Source organism: Esox lucius, chromosome 1, assembly GCF_011004845.1.
Source record: "Esox lucius isolate fEsoLuc1 chromosome 1, fEsoLuc1.pri, whole genome shotgun sequence".
NCBI lineage: Eukaryota > Metazoa > Chordata > Actinopteri > Esociformes > Esocidae > Esox > Esox lucius.
Genome location: NC_047569.1, coordinates 26,233,793 through 26,257,997, shown reverse-complemented (window position 1 = coordinate 26,257,997; position 24,205 = coordinate 26,233,793). Strand labels below are relative to the sequence as shown.

Genomic DNA, 24,205 nt, shown 5'->3' with positions numbered 1-24,205 from the left:
CGTCTTCCCTTACGGTACGAAACAGATGTAGTGCTTGCAAGTCCAGGGTGGTTTAGGGTGGGAAGGACAGTACTGTGAGTGCAAACTGATTGGCAAGAAGGTTTAAAAGGGGAACATGTCGGTCACTGATTCATTTTGTAGAAAAGTATTATTATTATTTAAAACATTAATTTAAAACACTACACAGGTTTACTGGTCATTTTTCTTGTTTTTATGTTAGTAGTACAGCAAAAACCAAACATATTCTCCATTTAAATACAGTGGCCATAAAAAGTCTATACACCCCTAAAATGTCAGGTTCTTGTCATGTAAAAGAATGAGACAAAAGAAATAATGTCAGAGGTTTTTCCACCTTTAATGTGACCTATATCGTGAACAATTCAATTGAAAACCAAACTGAAGTCTTTGAGGGGGAAAATAAAAAATTCACAAAAACCTGGTTGCATTAGTGTGCATACCTTTAAACTAATACTTTTTTGAAGCACCTTTTAATTTTCTTACAGCACTCAGTCTTTTTGGGTAGGAGTCTATTAGCATGGCACATCTTGATGTGGCAATATTTGCCCACTGTTCTTAGCAAAAGCGCTCCAAATCTGTCTGATTGCGAGGAAATCTCCTGTGCACGGCCCTCTTCAGATCACCCCACAGATGTTCAATTGGATTCAGGTCTGGGCTCTGGCTGGGCCGTTCCAAAATGTTAATCGTCTTCTGGTGAAGCTATGCTTTTGTGGATTTGGATGTGTGCTTTGGGTCGTTGCCGTGCTGAAAGGTGAACTTCCTCTTCATCTTCAGCCTTCTAATGGACGCCTGAAGTTTTTGTGCCATAATTGCCTGGTATTTGGAACTTTTCATAATTCCCTCCACCCTGACTTATGCCTCGGTTCCAGCTGAAGAAATAGCCCCAAAACATGATGCTGCCACCACCATACTTCACTGTGGGTATGGTGTTCTTTGGGTGATGTGCAGTGTTGTTTATGCGCCAAACATACCTTTTTGAATTATGGCCAAAAAGTTCCACCTTGATTTCATCAGACCGTAACACATTTTCCAACATGCTTTTGGGAGACTTGATGTTTGTTTTTGCAAACTTCAGCCAGGCTTGGATGTTTTTCTTTGGAAGAAAAGGCTTCTGTCTTGCCACCCTACCCCATAGCCCATTCATATGAAGAATACAGGAGATTGTTGTCACATGTAGCACACAGCCAGTACTTGCCAGATATTCCTGCAGTTTCTTTAATGTTGCTGTAGGCCTCTTGGAAGCCTCCCTGACCAGTTTTCTTCTCGACTTTTTATCAATTTAGGAGGGACTTCCAGTTCTTGGTAATGTCTCTGTTGTGCCATATTTTCTCCACTTGAAGATGACTGTCTTCACTGTGTTCCATGGTATATCTAATGTTTAGGAAATTATTTTGTACCCTTCTCCTGACTGATATCTTTCAACAATGAAATCCCTCTGATGCTTTGGAAGCTCTCTGCAGACCATGGCTTTTGCTCTGAGATGTAACTAAGAAAATGTCAGGAAAATCCTACTAGAACAGCTGAACATTAGAGTCACTTTAAATGATGTCAGGTGTGTAATGATCTCTATTTAACATAAGTTTGAATGTGATCGGTTAATTCTGAACACAGCCACATTCCCAGTTATAAGAGGGTGTGCACACTTATGCAACCAGGTTATTGTAAGGTTTTTATTTTTCATTTTTCCCCCTTGAAGATTTCTTTTTTTTTTCAATTGAATTGTTCACATTATAGGTCACATTAAAAGTTTATAAAACGGTCTGACATGATTTATCTTTGTCTTATTCTTTTACATCACAAAAACCTGGCATTTTCACAGGGGTGTGTAGACATTTTATATCCACTGTATGTACATCGAAGCATTAGGCCTAGCAGAACTTGAGAGGATCTACAAGGAACATGAGGAGAAACTACCTAAATCCAGGGGTGAGAGTCTGAGGGAGCGGAGGGAGCAAGTTTTAGTCCAGTCCACTAGTCAAATCTCCATTGATAAACTTGCCATCTGCTATTGGGCTGAATGCCTACTGCCCCACATCCTGACTGACAGTTTAACCAGCTACCTGCAGAAAAACTTCACTGCAAAAGATTTACTGGAATCATATACCTTTTCATTTGTTTAATCACTACACACTGCCAATGGGTCGCACATTACATTATTGGTCATTCTGGGGTGAATGGAACTCAGTTGGGTACTAGCTCAAAACCCAGCATTTGCACAAAATACATAGAGAGACAAAAAAGAGAGTTTAAATGTGCTTGTAAAATGAAGTAGCCTATCAATTACAGTGCATCAAACTATATACTGTAAGAAGTAGACTTGTGTTTATTGGCAACCCAGTGTGAAAATATATGATCTGGGGGCCTTTTGGGGGCCCTAAGCAAAATTTGATTTGGGGGCCCCATCTTGCCTATTGGTCCAGGACTCACTAGCGGACTGGTGCCCCCTAAAGGTCGGGAGCCCTAAGCGACTGCCTATGTCGCTTATGGCTAGGGCCGGTCTTGAATGTAGTGTGAAAACTTTGAATGCTAACACAATTTTAATTTAAGAGAGTGGTAATAGGTTACTGGAAGCTTCATTTGCTTACAGAGTTAACAGATTCACCTGAAAATGGCATCACACTTCAACAACAATTATTTTGTGAAGATACTTCAATCAGATTTGGTTTATGAGAATTTCAAGGGGCGCCAAAAATTGACACATGTTTTAAAGAAAAGCAGCTACTTTTTTATTAAAACAATTTTCTATTCATTTTTTTCTATTTGTGTTTTTATCTTAATTTAAGGTTACATTTGTCTTGTAGTTTTGCGAGTAAGATCAAGATATTAAACAACAATGATTTTTAGCCCTTTTTGATTTATCAAGTAGTTGCAGTGAGATAGTTATAGGCCTTGTTTGAAGTGCGTGGTACGTCAGAAAATACACTTACACATCCAACATGTGTAATGTTCTAATGTGTTATCTCTTAAGGCTACAGCTTCAGTTTTTGCATGATCACTGGGAGTGGATATTCATCATGCATTTCGTTACATCTGCTAGATTGCCATAGTGAGACCAACAAGGCGAGGGAATGCATTATTGCAGCCTCTCTATTTTCGCGGTTTTAGGGACATTCTGGGACATGGGCCCTAGAGGTCTTGATTTTATAACTAATGCGTGGTCTCAGTTGGGCTCTCCTGAATAAATAAAAGTAAACAAAAAAATACTATACGAAATGTCCATTCATCTTCACGGAAAAATATTTCAGATTAGTTAATTAGATACGGATGAGCAGCGCACGCAGCTGGAGACAGCGAAAGGGATTCGAGACCTGCACAGGCTAATCGGGTACGTATGTTTTGGATAAGGGGATTTATTTCACTTTTAACAAATATCAAATCTTGTACCAAATGAAATTGAACAAACTGTGAAAATCTGTAATACCTACATGTTTATAATCATCTAATCTCTGCCGGAGATGAAGAGATGTTTAATTCCATCTTTATTGCCTAACGTTGCTTTTGCATAATTCTAAAAGGTGAAACAGCTTGCTTCATCCGTATTTGTTCTGCTTGATAATGTGCGTTAACTAATTAGAGGTGTTATATTTGTTTGTAAATCAAAAGTCATTGTCAACAGAGGACTGAACGGGTGAGTGTTCGGGAGTGTTTTACTTGTGCGTTTTATAACAGGCTAGCGATACAGAACAACTTTTAATATTCATTGGGTAGTGGTGCGCTTCAAAGTTTCAACGTTTGAAAGTCGTTTCGGCTACACTTCGACAGGATGTTATCGAGTTCCTGTGTGGCGAAATTATTGTTTTTCGGTAACTGAACAATGAAGTCTATTAAATGAAGTAGCAAATTCTAAGGGTCGTGTGCGTAAAACATCGCCAAATTCACATTTATCAAAGAGTATATTAGATGCAGCAGTTAATATAGCGATTTTGTTATCAACGATATGTATCATCCAGGAAATGTATTTCACTGCTTTGAATTTATTTTGCCTCGAGAGTTTAGATTTACTGTATAAAATATATACTAATATTTCTAACCAACCAAACCATTTACCCAGCCATTACTGATCAATCTCTCTGTCCACTGCCTCCAGAAGGTTTAGATTCGGTGTGACCAATGTGATGTGCAATGTCTCAGCTGTACTATCGCAGAACAGCCAACTCCTCCAACAGGGACCAGACCACTCTGAGGATTGTAAGGGCTGAGTATGAACTGTCTGGCCTGGAGAGGAACTACTTGGGAGCGGTGGAGAAAGGAGACTATGTATCAGTCAAGCAGGCTCTGGAGGTAAAGATGGACGGAGACAGCATAGGAAGGACAGAGGAAAGAAAGGACAGGAGAGGAAAATAGAGGGATGAAAATGAAGATATAGGAAGGCAGTAGAGGTGGAAATAATGGACAAATAAAGGATGATAGAAAAGGGGAAAGGAGAAAGAGAGGGATGAATGTTGGGAAGATGATGAAAAAAAAATAAACTAGAGGATGGAAGGGAGGAAGGAAGTGGGGGTGTATTGAAAAGAGGTTTGTCACTATCTTCTTCAGCATCTTCATATAAACCTGGGATGTTAAAACTGGGATCCCTAGTTTCAACATAATTTTGGACTGAATTAAGCTTACACATACATTCTTGAAAAATATAAATGATTAATTCCTAATGAGCTTCAAACTTTGGAAACAAAATGCAAGACTGATTTACTCAAATGTTTTAAACCACATAAATGTTAGCAAAAACACTGTAAAGCCTCAAAATATGGGTACAACTATTATTTTATTAGAGTCGAATATCACTTTGTGTCTGTAAGGGATCAGTTTGTGGCAATAGAATATCAGTTTGTGGCTGTGGTTATATATATATATATAATTTAATGGGTTTGTGGCTTTAGAAGCTAGTGACAATCAGAAGGGAGGGATAAGTCTTAGTTCAAGTACAAAATGTATGATTGTTAAACAATTTGCTGACATGATGCTATGCCCCAATGTAATGAACCGTTGTTCCTTCCCCTCCCACCTTTAGGAGGCACAGATCTACTTCCGGGTCAACATCAATTGTATTGACCCATTGGGCCGCACAGCTCTACTGATTGCTATAGAGAATGAAAATCTGGAGATTATAGAGCTACTGCTCTCCTACAATGTGCACGTTGGTGACGCCTTGCTGCATGCCATTCGTAAAGAGGTGGTGGGGGCTGTGGAGCTGCTGCTCAACCACAAGAAACCCAGCGGCGAGAAACAGGTGGGACAGTTACAGCATGCTTCCAGTGTTGGGTGGAGGCCAATGCCATCACAAGATGGGCTATGGTCTTTTATGAATAGACCAAAAATAATAATAATAAAACAAGAAACCTGGCAAGCCTAGTTCAGCCGGCCCGCAGTAAAATGTGTTCATCGTGGCTGCCCTCTCAAGAATCAAACCCGGATCGCCCACGTAAAAGGCATTGTCATTAACCACTATGCCACCAAACTACACATACATGCCAGGCTTTAGTATAGCCTCTTCGCATTATATTATTTTCACTCATTAACATCACGCCAAGTTAGAATATTTTGTTAGACACCATTAACTAATGTTAAACTGAGCAACGTTTTTATTAGGTTTCCCTCCACCACAAAGTATCTAAGAACTGAATGATTTTTGCCACTGGCTGTTTTAACAGCTTATTAACCATTCGTGAATGACATTGATACAATAACAACTGTATAAATATAGGTGACAATAACTGACTTTTTTGTCAAGTGAAAAGACGAGAGAATTGTGTAGCCAGCGAGGTTTTTGTCTATCCTGAACAAATCCTCTTTTGCCACTGGCCTTTTCAACAGCTAATTAGCCATTTGTGAATGACATAGATACAGTACCTATCAATATAGGTGACGATAACTAGTGATGGCCATTCGAGGATTCATTGCCATTATTTTAGCAGCAGGATATTATGCTGGCAGCACTCAGATTTTCTTAATCTCAATAAAAGCCATAATTGAAATGTATAAGGCAATACAGTTAACAATCTAGTCTGTGAATAAGAACAAACAAGAATAACTTTGGAATAGACATTAAACATATGTACAGACAAGATTGTCAACTATATTAACTTATATATTTCAATTATGGCTTTTATTTTGAAAAAGAAAATCTGAGTTTGCACTGCTAGCATAATATCCTGCTGCTAGAAGAACTGTAATGAAGCCTTGAATGGCCATCACTAACCATAACTTACTTTTTTGTCAAGTGAAAAGACAAGAGAATCGTGAAGCCAGCGAAGTGTTTGTCTATCCTGAACAAATCCTAATATCCACCAGAACCATTTTATTTTAGGCTTCCTATGATGTAGCTACGTAAAGTTTTTTCTGTCCTGAACCTCAGGCATAATGTGTGTTGACTGATACGAGAGGCGAACGCGGGACCTGTTGTGCTGGAGCCCATGTCTCTAAACACTACGCTATTTAACAAGGAGTAGTTAGTCAGTCAGTAAGAGATATTCGCTGTTCGTAGCCGGCTCCGCTTATGCGGTCAGGCAAAAATACCCCCTGATCTATTCATCTTTAATTCCGATCCCACTAGCATGTCCATCGAAATTTTCCTCAAGTACATTCAAAACACTGTACTATCTGTGGGGGGGGGGGGGGGCTAAGCCCCAAATGTATTATGATCCTAGCAACGCCTCTGGTGGAGGCATTAGACAGACTGGGAGGTCCTGTTCACACGCTCCAAGGACAGCACAGTGTACTACAGCTGAATCACACTATGGACTGCATGTTTTACAATAGAAATGGTCTCTGGGAACACCTTAAATATAAAATATAACTATAACATATCTGTTTTTTGATATGCATTACAATTGCCTCTATTTAAACTTTCAACTGAGAACAACTGGCAATAAGCTGCAGTATCTCTGCAAAGGCACTACAAATGTTTTCCAATGCTATTCAGTTGTGGATTTGCTATTCATAATAACTGTTGTAGCTCTGTCTGCTTAAACATAGTGTCCGCGTTGCTTTGTGTAGGTTTTGCTGGTATGTCATGTGGACATCAGAGTCCTTCATGGAAGAGATTTGCCACAGCCCATTTCAATCAGTTGTTGTTTTATTTGAGAAGATATAATTGTGCATTATTTGCTACAAACATTTATTTTAGTGGTTAATCCCTGCAAACGATTTGTCTGGAAACGCAAGAGTGGAAAATAATCATCTAATTTCTAATGTCCCCTCTTGTTGCAGCCACTTCTCGATTAACTTTGACCTTTTTCAAAAGGAGTCAAGGATAGGAGGGAGAAGTTTGAGAAAAGGCCCTTGACACTGAGCCTTTTTCCTCAAGTTCTGCTAAACCACTTACTCTACCCACGAACCCCATCCATAATGGCACCCTCATTTTCTATGCCGTGCACTACTTTAGAACAGAACCCCATGGGATAATGTCAAAGGACAACCGAAATAGTGTGCTATTTGGGACAGAGACACTATGATGCACTCAAGTGCTCTAATCTTTTTATATGTGATATGTTTTTTCTCATTTTTAATTAGATCATCCCATGATTAATTATTAATTGATTGACTTTGAACAATTCTTCTCAGAACATAGCTGATGAAATCAAATTAATTTTATCATTACTTCATTTCTTTAGGATTTCATAGCAGTTGATACAATGCTTACAATGCAAATGATTGACTTATCTTTACTTAGATATCCTTACTTTGGTTTTGATTCACCATAAGCATTTTCCTAGACCAGCTAGCCATACCTTTTTTGTTGTTTTAACATTGGCAATGAAGTGCTATCATTCAGCAGTAACACAACTGGAGAGTAAGGGACATCAAAGCCTAATATTTATAAAGGATACTATAATTTATTTCCAAAAGGTTATGAACTGAGGACAATTATACATCATAAAGGAGCCAATTGCATTATGTGAACAAAATGAGCATACAGGGTAGGATATTAAAGACATTTCATTTTTTTGTATTGAGTAGTATGTTTTGTATATAAAGTTAAAATAAATAATTGAATGATTAAGGTTTCGTGATGCTCTGTTTAAATTACTCCATACCGTTTCCCATTGAATATTTTCTGTAAAGCAGGCAAATCATTATTCCAAGTTTCACAAATTTTTTGCAGTTTGCCTTCTACAATTTTGGCCTAGATAAGTGAAACAATACCTTTTGTTTTTGAATTTGCATACATCCAATGAGTAAATGGATGTTTACATAACAAAGATATCCTGATTACGGCTTCCAGCAGCATTAGCTTAACTGTGGACACCAGTTATAGATTTGAATTTACATAGCCACTCAAAACAAAGGCCCAAGTGTTACTATCATTGTTATAGCTCCGCCTGGCACCACACCGGCTATCAAAAACACCTCCAGGCGTTTAACTTATCTCTAGTGTGGGCTGGAACTACAGTCCCAATGCTGTGTTGGAAATGTCAGTTATCATTGCTGGCTAAATCATTTTTGAAGCAAATGTGTCTATCATAACTTATTTTTTACATCGGCAAGATTTTATATAGTATGAAGCAGATTTATACAGGTCTGTTTGCCTCAAGACCGGCAAATTCATTCCCTCTGGCGTGCAAGGATTCTGGTAGTTTTATTAGCTCAGCTGGCTAAATAGATGAGGGAAGCACATAGATATTCTTTTTGCCTGACTAGTTGCTGTCTGACTGCTTATATGGGCAGAGATGATGACAGACCTTGATAACTAATTATAATAAGGTAATAAATATTAACAAGTATTGTACACATTAACTCCATATATCCATTATCAAGGTTGCAACATATCTGTATCACCTCCTTTTAAAACAAAGTACAAAAATAAAATGTAGACCCCCACTCCACACACACACACACACACACACACACACATACACACATTAGCTCTTAACCACACAACTGTAAAGAGTTCATTAAAACCATCAGAGTTTGTTAAGCTGCCCCTACACTTTCTAACACGCTAAATCTCTTTGTATTTACATCTTCACATTCTAGGCCTGAGGCCTTGTTAATTAGATATGACAAGAAAGCAGTGCTGTTGAGTCAGTGTGTAGATAAACCATATTATAGCTGCGTTCGAAATATAAAATGGAGGGAGGGTGAGAGAAAGAAGAGTGTAATAGAATAGATTGATTACACTCTCATCTTTCTATCCCAGGAGGCTGTGCATATCTCCACCTCTCCTGATAGTGCACAACTCTTTCAATCTCCACCTCTCCTGATAGTGCACAACTCTTTCAATCTCCACCTCTCCTGATAGTGCACAACTCTTTCAATCTCCACCTCTCCTGATAGTGCACAACTCTTTCAATCTCCACCTCTCCTGATAGTGCACAACTCTTTCAATCTTCACCTCTCCTGATACTGCACATCTCTTTCAATCTCCACCTCTCCTGATAGTGCACAACTCCTTCAATCTCCACCTCTCCTGATAGTTTACCACTCCTTCAATCTCCACCTCTCCTGATAGTTTACCACTCCTTCCATCTCCACCTCTCCTGATAGTTTACCACTCCTTCAATCTCCACCTCTCCTGATAGTTTACCACTCCTTCCATCTCCACCTCTCCTGATAGTTTACCACTCCTTCCATCTCCACCTCTCCTGATAGTTTACCACTCCTTCAATCTCCACCTCTCCTGATAGTTTACCACTCCTTCCATCTCCACCTCTCCTGATAGTTTACCACTCCTTCAATCTCCACCTCTCCTGATAGTTTACCACTCCTTCCATCTCCACCTCTCCTGATAGTTTACCACTCCTTCAATCTCCACCTCTCCTGATAGTTTACCACTCCTTCCATCTCCACCTCTCCTGATAGTTTACCACTCCTTCAATCTCCACCTCTCCTGATAGTTTACCACTCCTTCCATCTCCACCTCTCCTGATAGTTTACCACTCCTTCCATCTCCACCTCTCCTGATAGTTTACCACTCCTTCCATCTCCACCTCTCCTGATAGTGGTTCCACTGTGCTTTTTATGCATCTCTCATTGTCTTGGTCCTCCCATCCTATTGGACAAGCAGTTAACTTACAAATCTCTGCCTCACCCCTTCCACAGGTCCTTCCCATCCTATTGGACAGGCAGTTCTCTGACTTCACTCCTGATATCACGCCCATCATCCTGGCAGCTCACACCAACAACTATGAGATCATCAAACTGCTGGTGCAAAAAGGGGTGTCCATTCCCCGGCCTCATGAAGTGGGTTAGAGTTACTAGATATTACATGGTTCAGTATGGGATAGTATCACAGTATTCAGTATGATCATACAGTTATCGAATGGAGCGTGATAGTCACAGGGCTGTCCTCCACTAACTCTTCATTTCCTTGGCCCCAGGTTCACTGTAACTGCATGGAGTGTGTGTCCAGCTCCGATGTGGACAGTCTGCGTCAGTCCCGCTCTCGCCTCAACATCTATAAGGCCCTGGCCAGCCCTTCACTCATGGCCATGTCCAGTGAAGACCCTTTCCTCACAGCCTTCCAGCTCTCCTGGGAACTACAGGAACTCAGCAAGGTGAGGCTGAATGATTCATTGATTAGTAGGTTGTTTGATTGTCTTTCTTTCTGTGTGGTTGTAGTTTTCTTTTGCCGGTGACATTTGAAGCCCAGTGTTCAATTTAATTCACGTGGCGAAAACCTTGTGGTATGTTTTTAGATATCCCATCAGTAAACAAATAATATTTTTTATGAATATATATATATTACAACAAATAATATGAATGCCACTGTATTCATAAAACACCTATCTCCTACAAAATCACATTTACAAATATTTATAATGTAAAATATATTAATCATGTAAAGAAATGTTTTTTTAAATAAGGACGTAAAATATAATGTCACACAGGCCATTGCAGCAATTTAATATACACATTACAAAAGTATGATCAACTCATCTCAGCTCTACCACGACACAAGAAGACGCAATTTCAAACAAATTATATTGTCTGCCACAAATCAAAAACCAGGCATTGTGCAACATTACTAATTTAAAAAGTATCAGTTCAATATAATAATATAATAGAATGTCTAATGTGTAATGCCTTTAAAGTGAAACAGTTTGACAGCTCTACTGTTCAATTGAAGTAAGTTGGGAAAAGATGTAACCATCTTTTCAACAGTTGACACATTAATCCATGCTGTTAGGTATTATATGCTCAGCATTTTCTCCAGTTAAGGTAACACTATACTTCGTAGTGCAGTTTTCTCAAAAAATTAATTATTTCATGTGCAAATATCCCCATGAGAGATTAGGGATGGGATTATTTCATGGGTGATAGGATAGAACAACATGGTGTTTTAAATGAAAAATTAAACACACAGGAACAAGACTTCAAGAACTCTTAAAAAAGTGCCTCCATTTTCTTTTAATTTATGACTGTACTAACCAAGAATAATCAATCAATCAAATGTATTTATAAAGCACTTTTTACAACAGCAGTTGACACAAAGTGCTTTTACCGAAACACCAAGCCTTAAACCCCAAGGAGCAAACAACAGTAGTGTTGAATTTCAGTGGCTAGGAAAAACTCCCAAAGAAGGCTGACATTTTGGAAGAAACCTAGAGAGGACCCAGGCTCAGAGGGATGACCAGTCCTCTTCTGTCTGTACCGGGTGAGATATTAAGAGTCCAATTGGAATAACTAATAAATGTATGTAGGCTAAATCCAGAGTCTATTTAAATTTAGACTTGCTCAGAAGTATGACCAGATGGACAAGGACCTCATGTCCTCCTAAAGTTCAAAACGGGAGGAGACTGGGAAAATTCAGAAAATGCATTTCTCATATCAACAACAATTTATAGTGGAGAAGGAGAACTTAGTAGGGAAAGAGAACTGACCTAATCCCCCAGCACAATAGTCTAGCAATGTAAGACCTTGGGACTGAGACAATCATGACTTTTTTAAATAAATATTATATTTACCACATCAGTGCTGTTCCACCCCACAGTTGTAATGACTGTAATGACTGTTAACTGTAACTGAATTTGAGGGTTTCAGGTGGAGAATGAATTTAAGTCGGAGTATGAGGAGTTATCTCAACAGTGTAAACAGTTTGCCAAGGATCTACTGGACCAAACCAGGAGTTCCAGAGAGCTGGAGATAATCTTGAACTACAGAGATGACATCCACCCTCTACTGGATGACAGCACACATGACCTGGCCAGACTCAAACTGGCTATCAAATACAGACAGAAGGAGGTAGGCTCCAAAGCATGTTATACAGTTCTTAAAAAATTAAGAGACCACTGCACCTTTTTCTTTACTTTCCAAAAAAGTTGAAAAGGGAGGTTTTGAGTGAGGAACAGAAGGGTTAAATTAAGAGACCACTACAAATTAAACGCTTCTGTTCCTCGCTCAGAACTTTCCTTATCAACTTTGGAAGGGAAGGAAAAAGGTGCAGTGCTCTCTTCATTTTTTCCGGAGGTTTATAGTGCTTAAATACTCCTGGTGAAGTTGTCGGCTAATGTAGGATTCTGAAGAATGTATTACACTCCCAGAGAGATAAAAGTTTAGATTTCATGTTGTAAATGTCATATGAACAGGAAACAAAACTTTTAAACAAAAAGCATATGTGCCTGTTCCCTCACTATATTGTGCCTTCACAAAGTATTCTGACCTCCTCACTTTCTCCACATTTTGTTGTTGTGTTACAGACTTAATTTTTAAGATGTAAACGCAATGCAATGTGTGGCAATTTATTAAATATGAAAATAGGGTGCTATTTTAGACAGAGCCCAGACCTTGCATTCTATATCTAATTAAACTCTAAGTGTACTGTCCAGTCCTTGATGGGAATGTAATGAAGTAATATCTTTTTTCCAGACAGACACATCTTTCTAATTGTGCTTTGCCTGAGTATCCTGGGGCTGAGGCCAAATCTAGTGGAATGATACAACAGTAATAATGACAACCATAATGCTACTGATGGTTTATGGCTGAACGTTTTCCACAAATGCATACATCTGTATTGTATAAGTTAATCAGATTTTATAAGTAGTTGTATAGCAGGGCCAGATCATAACCAGCACGCTCCACAGAATTTCTATGCTTAATTGGAAAGGAAAGTGTTTTTATTTTTCTGAAAGAACTTGGGGGCTAGATTAGAATCCAGGCTGCAGCAGGACCTCAAGCAGCGGACCATGCTAGCCCACATGTAGGGAATTTATTACATTTTAAAAGATACATTTGTAGTGAAACCGCTGTACAATATTCACCCTCCCCCCTCAGTTCCTCTTGACTGCTTCTCACTCCTTACCTATTTAGCCCAATCCCCAATGTCACCCAGCCCCTCCATCCAACCCAGTCAAAGCACCATCCCATGTGCCAATGATACAAGAAACCACCAACTAAAGGAGAAACACAGAAAAAACAACAACAGAACAACAAGGAACAACCAAACAAAAAAGACATGAGTATAAGATTGGTTGCTGTTACAGTTACTGTAGAGTAGCGTTGTCAAATGGACAAATGTTGCCCCCTCCTGAATAGAAAGAGATGCTGCATTTAAACTCTAACTGACAACAGATGCCACACTGAGTTACTTAGTTAATTGATCAGTTCACTGATTGACTGAAATCAACACAAGTGCCTACTGCATGTGTGTTCGATTTAGCCCAGATAAGGCTGTATTTCAGTTTATTCCTCTGGAAACAATATTGGGTTTTTGTCAGTGTGACGTTTGATAGAATCATCTGCTGAACATCTGCGGCGCTCTGACTGGTTAGGTTGATCTCATTCTAACATAATTACGACATAATTACTCCAAATGGATTTACATTGATTGTGTGGGATGAAGTCATCCGTGGGGTCCTCAGTCAGACTAAGTGTTAAATCTCAGACGGTTAGAGTGTTCCCTGTCGTAAACAGAGACTCCGGCACTGGTTGGAACTAGAATCCTTAGTTTGAAAATGATTTTGTCTTTTTGCCATGTAAAATGGGTGTTTCAGACTAAATCAATGTGATTGATCACTGTGCCCTGCTTTTCAGGGTCCCCTCAGGTGAATTGTGTGTTCATTTAAGGACACATTTTACACCCATATGCAATGACACAGTCTGTCATAGTCTACCTGAAAACCAGGATACTTAAATTCCCAATATCAAGAACTGTTATTTGGTTTGTTATTATTTGGCCATACATAAACTGAGTGTCTTTAAAACATCTGTTGGGTTTTCCACTCATATGTCACATCAGACAGAGGCACTTTGGTCAAGTACATTGACCAAAATATTGTAAGTAGTTGAATGACACAAATAGACAGTGTCAAAGTAGTTATTCGTAGATGAGCACCTTTGCACAAACAGCTGCTTATTATTTCTAAGCAACACCATATTCTCTACTTAAAGCATTGCATTGATCTGTGCCCAAAGGGAGGAGGATGACCTTTAAGGAGAACATATTTAATCTAGGAAGTCAAAAACGGTGTTTACTTTCCACATCCCTACCCATGCCCTGCATCCCTCTCCCCCTTCCTTTCTCTATTGACCCCCCACCCCACCCCACTGCCCCAGTTCGTAGCCCAGCCCAACTGTCAGCAGCTGCTTGCGTCTCGTTGGTATGATGAGTTCCCGGGGTGGAGGCGCCGTCATTGGGCAGGGAAGTTCCTAACCTGTGTCTTCATCGGCCTTCTATTCCCACTTTTCTCCCTTTGCTACCTGGTCTCTCCTAAGAGCCGCTACGGACACTTCATCAGGCAAGTTACCCAGAGGTTACAGGAGCAGACCAACAACCGAATGGTGGCTATTTCAAACAATCAAATAACGGGTGTTCTTCTTTAGGAAGCCCTTCATCAAGTTTATCTGCCACACAGCATCATATCTCACCTTCCTGTTCCTCCTGCTGCTGGCCTCCCAGCACATCGTCTCTACAGAACCCAACAGACAGGGACCAGCTCCTACTGTCGTGGAATGGATGATACTTCCCTGGGTGCTGGGTAAGAGTTTGTTCCATGTGTTTCCTGTGTATGATTCTGGAACCACTTGGCAGGATGCACAGACATACCTATCTGTCCATGCACCGCTAAGGAATGTGGCCATAGATCAGAGAAGTGAAAGAAACATGACAACCTTAAAAATAAAGATGGGTCATATGACTGGCTCAAGAACCGGTCTACATTTAGAATTTGGAAAGTATTCAGAATCTTCACTTTTTCACTTGTTGTTACTATACAGCCTTATTCTAAAACAAATTATGTTTTTTTTCAATTTATACACAATACACCACAATGACCAAGAAAGAATTGTACAAAATATCAAATTTACTTAAGTATTCAGACCCCTTTACTCTGAACTTTGTTGAAGCACATTTGGCACCATATACAGCCTAGACTTCTTGGGTAAGCTTGGCACACCTGTATTTGGGATGTTTCTCCCATTCTTCTCCCTCAGATCCACTCAGGCTCTTTTAGTTTGGCATGGCGAACATTGCACAGCCATTTTCAGGTCTCTCCAATTGGGTTCCAGTCTGGACTATGACTGGGCCAATCAAGGACATTCACATACCTTTGCCAAAATTTCCACCAAACAAAAAAATATTAGCTTTTTCATTAAGTTGCATGGTGTGTGGATTGATGAGGGAAACATCTATGTAATCCATTTTACAATAAGGCTGTAATGCAGCGTTTCTCAACAGAGCCCCCCCGGGGGATGTTCAGAGGACGACGGGGGGCTCTGGAAGCAATATTTTGGAAAGGGGGCCATTGAGGTGCCCTTCGGGGGCGTTTTTTTAAGGCGAGTTTACACCGAAGATTCACAACAATACGAGTTTCAAGTCCTTGCAAAAAACTGTGGTCATTAAAATCTGCCCGTTTACGCCACTGCGACTGGACGAGACTGTGTATTGTAACGCTTCTTCTCCTCAGTGTTCTGACAGCTTCTTGTGGCGCAGCTCCGTGCAGCTCTGCGCCCTTCCTGCTGCCTTCACGGGAACAGGACGTCAGAGTATCGTCTATACAGTTTCACCCACATGGTTTTTACTGTGTAAACTCTGGAAAATGGACACTCTTTTTTGGTATTACCCGTGGAAGAATTTCTTTCTCTTAAAAGCAGTTATTTCTCTGAGGGATACACCGTGAACACCTTGTTATCACAGTGGTTACACATTTACAAGAGGGATATGTCAGACTTCCCCTGAAATCAACTTAGCATCCAGCATCCAGAAGCACATTAAAACTATTCAATACAAGTGGCTTTGTTGACAGCAATAGAACCAGGCGGAGGGCTCTCACTAACTTTCAGAGGTTTTTAAATTTCCTTAATCCTTCTGCTTTTACCCCTTGATAAGTGCCAGCTTGTTTTCCGTTGGAACAGTTCATAAGAATAATTATTGTTTAGCATTTCTGATTGGCAGTTTTTTAATTAATATTTGAATGTTAAATTGCTAGCTGTTTCTGATGGCTGCTGTTTGTTTCCCTGGGAAACTAATAAATGATGTGCTTTTTTGATGATGTTTGATGATAACAACAGTAAAAATAATAATAATAATAACAATATTAATAACAATCATAACAATAATAGTCATCATTAATAATCATGGCAATTAGCCTACATATATTATGGGGGACGTCAGTGGTGTCATTAGCACTGGGCGTCCGGGGCTCTAGCCCCAGATCTTTTATGAACAGCCCCGTATCTCAAACGGACCCAAAAAATACATGTAATAAAAAAATAGCCCCTGATCTATTCATCTATAATTTCGATCGTGCATTATGAAAATGTAGACTTGTAGGCCGCTAGCGTGTACATTGGCATTTGTGGAGGGGGGGGGGGCGCCTCTGTGGGAAGCAAATGTAACAAAATGTGGAAAGAGTGGAGGGGTATGAAGACTTTCCAAATGAACTGTATGGCGTTTTTGGATCAGGGCTGTCCCAATACATTATGTACATACTGGTTTGTGTGATATTAATGACCATTAGACAACTCAGTCCTATCTAATACAAATATGAAGGGCAAACAACGAAACCTGCAACCATGGTTGCAAGCCATGCACTTCCAACTGCCTCTAACGCTTCATCTCACAACACAAGACACCCAATTCTTCATATAGTGTCCATAGCTCTGCTTGTTGGTGGTCTCTCTATAGGCTTTATCTGGACAGAGATTAAACAGATGTGGAATGGAGGGTTCCAGGATTATATCCATGACTGGTGGAACCTTATGGATTTTGTTATGAACTCTCTGTACCTGACCACCATCGCTTTGAAGATCGTTGCTCATGTCAAGGTATGGTTGTGTGTTTCTAGATGTTCTCTTTATCACCAACCAAAATATCACCACGCAGGGCCCTGGACAAAATTGGGTTCCATTTAAAAATAGCTTTTGATTGATGGTAGTCTCTGACATGTCCCCTCACTGTCTGTCTGTCCCTCCCCTTTTCTCTCCATTAGTACAGTGGCTTACTGGCCAGGGACAAATGGGAGATGTGGCATCCAACCCTGGTAGCAGAGGCAATGTTTGCTATCGCTAACATCTTCAGCTCCCTGCGTCTTATCTCTCTGTTCACGGCTAACTCACACCTGGGGCCTCTACAAGTGAGTCTCTATGTTACTTGGGACATCTACAAGTAAGTCTTACTGTTACCAGGGTCCTCTGTAGGAGAGTCTCTCTGTAACCAGGGGTTCCTTGTGGGGATGTCTCTCTGTTACCAGGGTCCTCTCTAGGGGAGTCTCTCTGTTACCTGGGGCCTCTGTAGGGGAGTATCTCTGTTACCTGGGTCCTCTGTAGGGGAGTCTCTCTGTTACCTGGGGCCTCTGTAGGGATGTCTCTCTGTTATCAGGGTCCCCTCTTGGGGAGTCTCTCTGTTACTAGGGTACCCTGTAGGGACCAATTTATTCCCTGCCAGTTTTGGGATTCAATCTGGTCAGATGCTTTAACCACTAGGTCGATGCCACCGGCCATACAATGAAAATGATGATGATGATGATAATAATAATGGTGATATTGATGGCAATGATGAAGAAGATTATGTTAATTGTCACGACTATTCCAGATCTCTCTGGGCAGGATGTTGCTGGACATTCTGAAGTTCCTGTTTTTCTACTGCTTGGTGCTCCTGGCCTTCGCTAATGGGCTCAACCAGCTGTACTCCTACCACAAGACCAACGAGGGACAGAAGGGATGCAAGGGCATCCGCTGTGAAATACAAAACAACGCTTTCTCAACGTTAGTGATGATTTAGCCTGATGATGAATTCATTTGCAACATATGTATTTCAATGCTGGTAGGGTTAAACACAGATGTTTCCCAGGCTTTCCCAGAAATGTCAGTTGTAATTTAAATGCCATTTTGGATTATGGTTTGGATAGATTACATCTTATGTCACAACATGCCACTTAATGCTTAAATTGGTAATATTTACTTTCATTAAACATGTTTAAAACATTGTGCAAAACAATTAAAACACAGAAAAAAAAATATTATCCACAATCCTCTAAATACAGAGCTATGTGGCAAGAATGGATGTGCAAGCTGATTAAAATCAGATTTCAAATCGGTTCACATTTTGTAATGGTTTCATGTCCTGATAAGTTTTGACTTTCTTTTACAGTGAACAGTGTCATTTCTTTGAGCACAAGGTTAATGACAGCCTTTCATGGTAGATTAACAATTCAGAACGATAATCCACCATTATGTCATTTGTCTTCTAGGTTGTTTGAGACGCTCCAGTCATTGTTCTGGTCTATCTTCGGTCTGATCAGCCTGTACGTCACCAATGTTGAAGCAGACCACAAGTTCACAGAGTTTGTAGGGGCTACCATGTTTGGAACCTATAACATCATTTCTCTGGTGGTGCTACTGAACATGCTGATTGCCATGATGAACAACTCCTACCAACACATAGCTGTGAGTCTCACTCTATGACTGGAAAGCAAAAAACAATTTATGAACCTGGCAGCCTTTCTGAGACATTTCATTTCGCATCATAGTATTGTTATTTCTGTTTTAGGATCATGCAGATATTGAGTGGAAGTTTGCCAGAACCAAGTTGTGGATGAGTTACTTTGAAGAAGGAGGGACACTGCCTTCCCCATTCAACATTATCCCCAGCCCCAAGTCAGTCTGCTACTTCATCTGTTGGATCAGGAAACATATCTTCAAGAACAGGGCCAAGAAAACAGAAACATTTAGAACCATAGGGGTGAGCATTATATCTCAAAAGGATTGTAAAATGACAGGAATTTTCTCAAAACACATTCAGAACTCTTGTTGGATACACAGGGGATATACACTGCTTTCTTTGCCAGTTTCTATGCCTGTGGACATAACACACAATTCTAGCGTCTTTTGAGAAGAGGTTAGAGCCTGAACATACAATTGGGCACATTTTCAAGAGGGGGCTTTGCAGAGAGGCATTTCCGCTGAAATAAATGGTTAATTTTGTTACAGTACATTTAATTAAACATCTTCAGTCTTATATTAAATCCACCAATATAAAGTGCAATGTCCTACGTTGTTTACTTTATAGGTCCTAAACTAGAAAACAAACATCTCCTTAAACCCAGATGTGTCTTAGTAGTATTTGTTGATTATTGTGGCATCATTGACATTTTTAGTATTAAAGACTGTACTACATCTGAGGCGCCATTCATGCAAGCACATGACTTGTAATGACATGATATGTTTTCCTGTCTCCTCTTAATGTTTTTGTTTTGCAGAGATTCATTAATAGGCTTAAATGGCCCCTAGTGTGATCCTGCACCTGTTAAAACCTATTTTTCAGGTTTTACCGTCTTCGTAGGGATCCCCACATGTACGTAAATTACCAAACCAGTTGCAAATTCCTTAAAGCTAAATGGTAACAACTTAAAGAGAGAAAAGAGAGGGGAGGACTTAGTGGCTCATACAGCATTTAACCAGCTTCTAACCTTGGCGGAGACATGTCCCCCATTTACTCTGGCTCCTGTTCCTGGGTTACCAGGGAATGGGCAGGTGATGAAAGAGCAAGCTGGACAGCTTTTCACAAAATAGGAAAATCACATTAACAGATTTCAGTCATGCTGCCTGCTGAGCTTCTGGAGTGAAATAATGTTCTTCTGTTGTAGAAACGGGCTGCGTTAAACGTAAGAAAAAACCACCAGTACCAGGTATTGTTTTTTTTAGTTTTTTCCCAATCAAATGTATAATATATGATATTGATTTACAGTGGGGAGAACAAGTATTTGATACACTGCCGATTTTGCAAATTTTCCCACTTACAAAGCTTGTAGAAGTCTATAATTATCATAGGTACTCTTCAACTGTGAGTGACGGAATCTAAAACAAAAATCCTGAAAATCATATTGTATAATTTTTAAGTAATTAATTTGCATTTTATTGCATGACATAAGTATTTGATACATTAGAAAAGCAGAACTTAATATTTGGTACAGAAACCATGTTTGCAATTACAGAGATTATACGTTTCCTGTAATTCTTGACCAGGTTTGCAGCAGGGATTTTGGCCCACTCCTCCATACAGACCTTCTCCAGATCCTTCAGGTTTCGGGGCTGTTGCTGGGCAATATGGACTTTCAGCTCCCTCCAAAGATTTTCTACTGGCTAGGCCACTCCAGGATCTTGAGATGCTTCTTACGGAGCCACTCCTTAGTTGCCCTGGCTGTGTGTTTCGGGTCGTTGTCATGCTGGAAGACCCAGCCACGACCCATCTGCAATGCTCTTACTGAGGGAAGGAGGTTGTTGGCCAAGATCTCGCGATACATGGCCCCATCCATCCTCCCCTCAATACGGTGCAGTCGTCCGGTCCCCTTTGCAGAAAAGCATCCCCAAAGAATGATGTTTCCACCTCCATGCTTCACGGTTGGGATGGTGTGCTTGGGGTTGTACTCATCCTTCTTCTTCCTCCAAACACGGCAAGTGGAGTTTAGACCAAAAAGCTCTATTTTTGTCTCATCAGACCACATGACCTTCTTCCATTCCTCCTCTGGATCATCTAGATGGTCATTGGCAAACTTCAGACGGGTCTGGACATGTGCTGGCTTCAGCAGGGGGACATTGCGAGCACTGCAGGATTTTAATCCATGACAGCGTAGTGTGTTACTAATGTTTTTCTTTGAGACTGTGGTCCCAGCTCACTTCAGGTCATTGACCAGGTCCTGCCGTGTATCTTGCATGGAGCCCCAGACCGAGAGAGATTGACCGTCATCTTGAACTTCTTCCATTTTCTAATAATTGCGCCAACAGTTGTTGCCTTCTCACCAAGCTGGTTGCCTATTGTCCTATAGCCCATCCCAGTCTTGTGCAGGTCTACAATTTTATCCTTACACAGCTGTCATTGTGGAGAGGTTGGAGTCTGTTTGATTGAGTGTGTGGACACGTGTCTTTTATACAGGTAACAAGTTCAAACAGGTGCAGTTAATACAGGTAATGAGTGGAGATCAGGAGGGCTTCTTAAAGAAAAACTAACAGATCTGTGAGAGCCGGAATTCTTACTGGTTGGTAGGTGATCAAATACTTATGTAATGCAATAAAATGCAAATTAATTATTTAAAAACCATACAATGGATTCTTGTTTTAGATTCCATCTTTCACAGTTGAAGTGTACCTATGATAAAAATGACAGACCTCTACATGCTTTGTAAGTAGGAAAACCTACAAAATTGGCAGTATATAAAATACTTGTTCTCCCCACTGTATATGATAGTTATTCATTTGTATTAAAGCTGCTCATCATTCTGAATCCAGTCACTTGTCCCAAATGTACCCTGTACCCCATAGGAGTTTTTCCACTCACTCTATCTCCAGAAGTTCTTAAGCCAACCTTTGGGCTGTGTTGTTTTTAGGAGGTTCTGAAGAACCTGGTGAAGAGATATGTAGCAGCCATGATCCGAGATGCCAAGAGAAAGGAAGGTCTGACTGAGGAGAACTTTAAGGTAATGTTTGGTTTACGCTGACAATGCAAAGTTATCAACAGTTTTTCCAGCACCATACAGAGACTACATAAAACAGTATTGTCTGCAACATCTAGCCAAAAGCAACACAAGACAACTGAGTGATTGCTTAGTTAATCAGGATTCCATAGATAAAGGATTCAGGATATTACACAGATACACATCTAATTCTATACAGACCCACGAGCCACTACCCAGAAAGAAATGCATCAAAATAAAACACAAGTCTGATTAGAAGGATTTGAGATCTTAAATCAAATAGTTTCGTGTTTATTCATTTAGGTCTGAATATGCCTCTGTCTGGAGCCACACAATCCAATATGTTTCTGGTTTAAATTGGGATTTGACTGAGTCACTGCCTTTGTTACTTGGATAACGTTCAATCCCAACATGAAGTACTGAATGTGGGGTTGGTCTGTGTCCTGCCTCCTGGTAATTGCGGGCAATAGACTATTTTAACTTGGTATTATGGATTGCAGCTTTATGTCCCTCTATTCACAGTTTCAACATTTCTTTGGTCTGTATGACATTATAAATGGTCACGTTAACATGTGGATAACATTTGGTCTTTTTTTCCCCCAGGAGCTGAAGCAGGACATTTCCAGCTTCAGGTATGAGATCCTGGGGATGATGAAGGGGAAGACAGCAGATGGGGGCGGGGCTCCAGCTGGAAGTAAACCCAGTGAAGGGGGAGGAGCCTCCAACCTGGTCTACCCTGACCACTCCTTCAAGTACCTCCGTCAGTTCCTGTCGGCCTCGCCTAACACCGACATGTTTCACATGAGCACATCCATGTTGGATCAGAGTGCAGCACCTTCCTCCACTCCCTCTGTGCCCTCTCCGGGCTGGAACAGGCTGGCCAACGGCTCTGTGGTACAGTCCCCAGTCTCCACTGGCCCTTTGTCCAATCCCAGCTCCCTCTTCTCTTCCTCCTACGCTTCAATCCATACATCCACAAAAGAAAGACTGTCCTGGAATGACTTCCCCTACGACATCTCTGACTTTGGGCTCCGCTCTGTCTCTGAGGAGGTGGGTGAGGCTGACCTGGAGGAGCTGGGCTGTGATGAAGAGGAGGAGGAGCAGGAGAAGACTGTAGATTCGAAGGGAGCAGGGAAGAAGACAGAGATGGACGTGAAAGAGGAAAGAGGGGCGTGTCATGAGTCGATTGTAAAACAAACCATTGAAGATGAGACTACGTAGAATTAATATTATGTTCAAAATGTGTCCGTACCAATTGTAATTAATGTAGAATCAATGCCAATATTTATATTTCTCGAAATAGTAAAACTAAATCAAGTATTTAATTATTTTAAATTATTTATTTTTTACAAACTGAAATGGATAATAATTACAACAGGATGCAGTAACAGTACTGATAGCATAAAACTTCCATCAGGCATCATTTGGGATAGACATCCAAGATGGTAAGTGGTTGGTCCTGGTGATGAATTGAGCTGTCTTCCCCCCTTGGGTTGAAGACCAACTTGGGGCATAATTGTGTGTCGTCTGCGTTGAACATTTATGTATGACTGTAATATCCTTCCCTGGAGGAGAAACTGAGGTACAGGGCTGTTGCCACCACAGCTTGTAGCGGCAATGAAGGACGGTTCTGAACCATAGAGTGACGGCCAAGCTGTGGAATATATCTCATCTGGGAAGGTGGAGTTTTTGACAGCCTATTCCATTCTTCTTGGTGTTACAACACAGTAACGATTATTAGTCGTAATTGTATGACTAGTCTCTTTTAAAGTAGCTGCCCAGGGTTTCCGTCTTTTTAAGATCTAGAGAAGCAGTTGAAAAAAGAAATGATAAATCCTTAACACAAAAAATATGTGTGTAAATTGATGGTCTGAGGGGCACTTTCCAAAGACACTGGACTTAAAGAGTGGGCAAAGACAGATGGCCATGCCAGGCCTTGGAGCCCTGGTGCCTTATGGGCTCCGGTCAACAGTAGGGGACTGCAGGTAATAATAGGAAGCCATTTCAGTCTAACAGACTATCTCTTGGGCTGCTCCTCCCCACAGTCAATCAGCGTTCTAGCCGTCTGCTGGCCTTCGCAGTGAAATGTCACACTGCATGTGTCTAATTTGGTAATCAGTAAGAACAGAACAGTATGGAACTCTGTTGTGGACATTGTCAGGTTTCTCAGTTTAATAGGCAAAAATGCTAAATATGAATTCAAGAGTTCATCAAATGTAGTTTGTTAAACAGGCAAGCACAAGATAGCTGTCAACGTCTAGTTATGATGTTAGGCTTTAAGCTTATCTTCCGGTTCTGGTTTTAACATGAGGACCAAAGAAGTGTCGATGAAAAACACTTAAACT

The 24,205-nt window shown here is 40.5% G+C and overlaps 1 protein-coding gene across 1 annotated transcript; it reads left to right on the top strand.

The window, feature by feature from the left end:
- Positions 1-3,212: 3,212 nt before the first annotated feature.
- On the top strand, positions 3,213-23,185 carry trpc4b (transient receptor potential cation channel, subfamily C, member 4b). The gene is made up of 16 exons (XM_020050165.2): positions 3,213-3,343; positions 4,106-4,299; positions 5,027-5,245; positions 10,057-10,197; positions 10,335-10,511; positions 11,998-12,198; positions 14,509-14,690; positions 14,776-14,930; positions 17,078-17,217; positions 17,382-17,525; positions 17,984-18,156; positions 18,642-18,837; positions 18,941-19,132; positions 20,037-20,078; positions 21,774-21,863; positions 22,464-23,185. The coding sequence occupies exons 2-16, from the start codon at positions 4,141-4,143 to the stop codon at positions 23,079-23,081; spliced, it is 2,829 nt and encodes a 942-aa protein (XP_019905724.2). The 5' UTR covers positions 3,213-3,343; positions 4,106-4,140; the 3' UTR covers positions 23,082-23,185.
- The last annotated feature ends 1,020 nt before the right edge of the window (positions 23,186-24,205 follow it).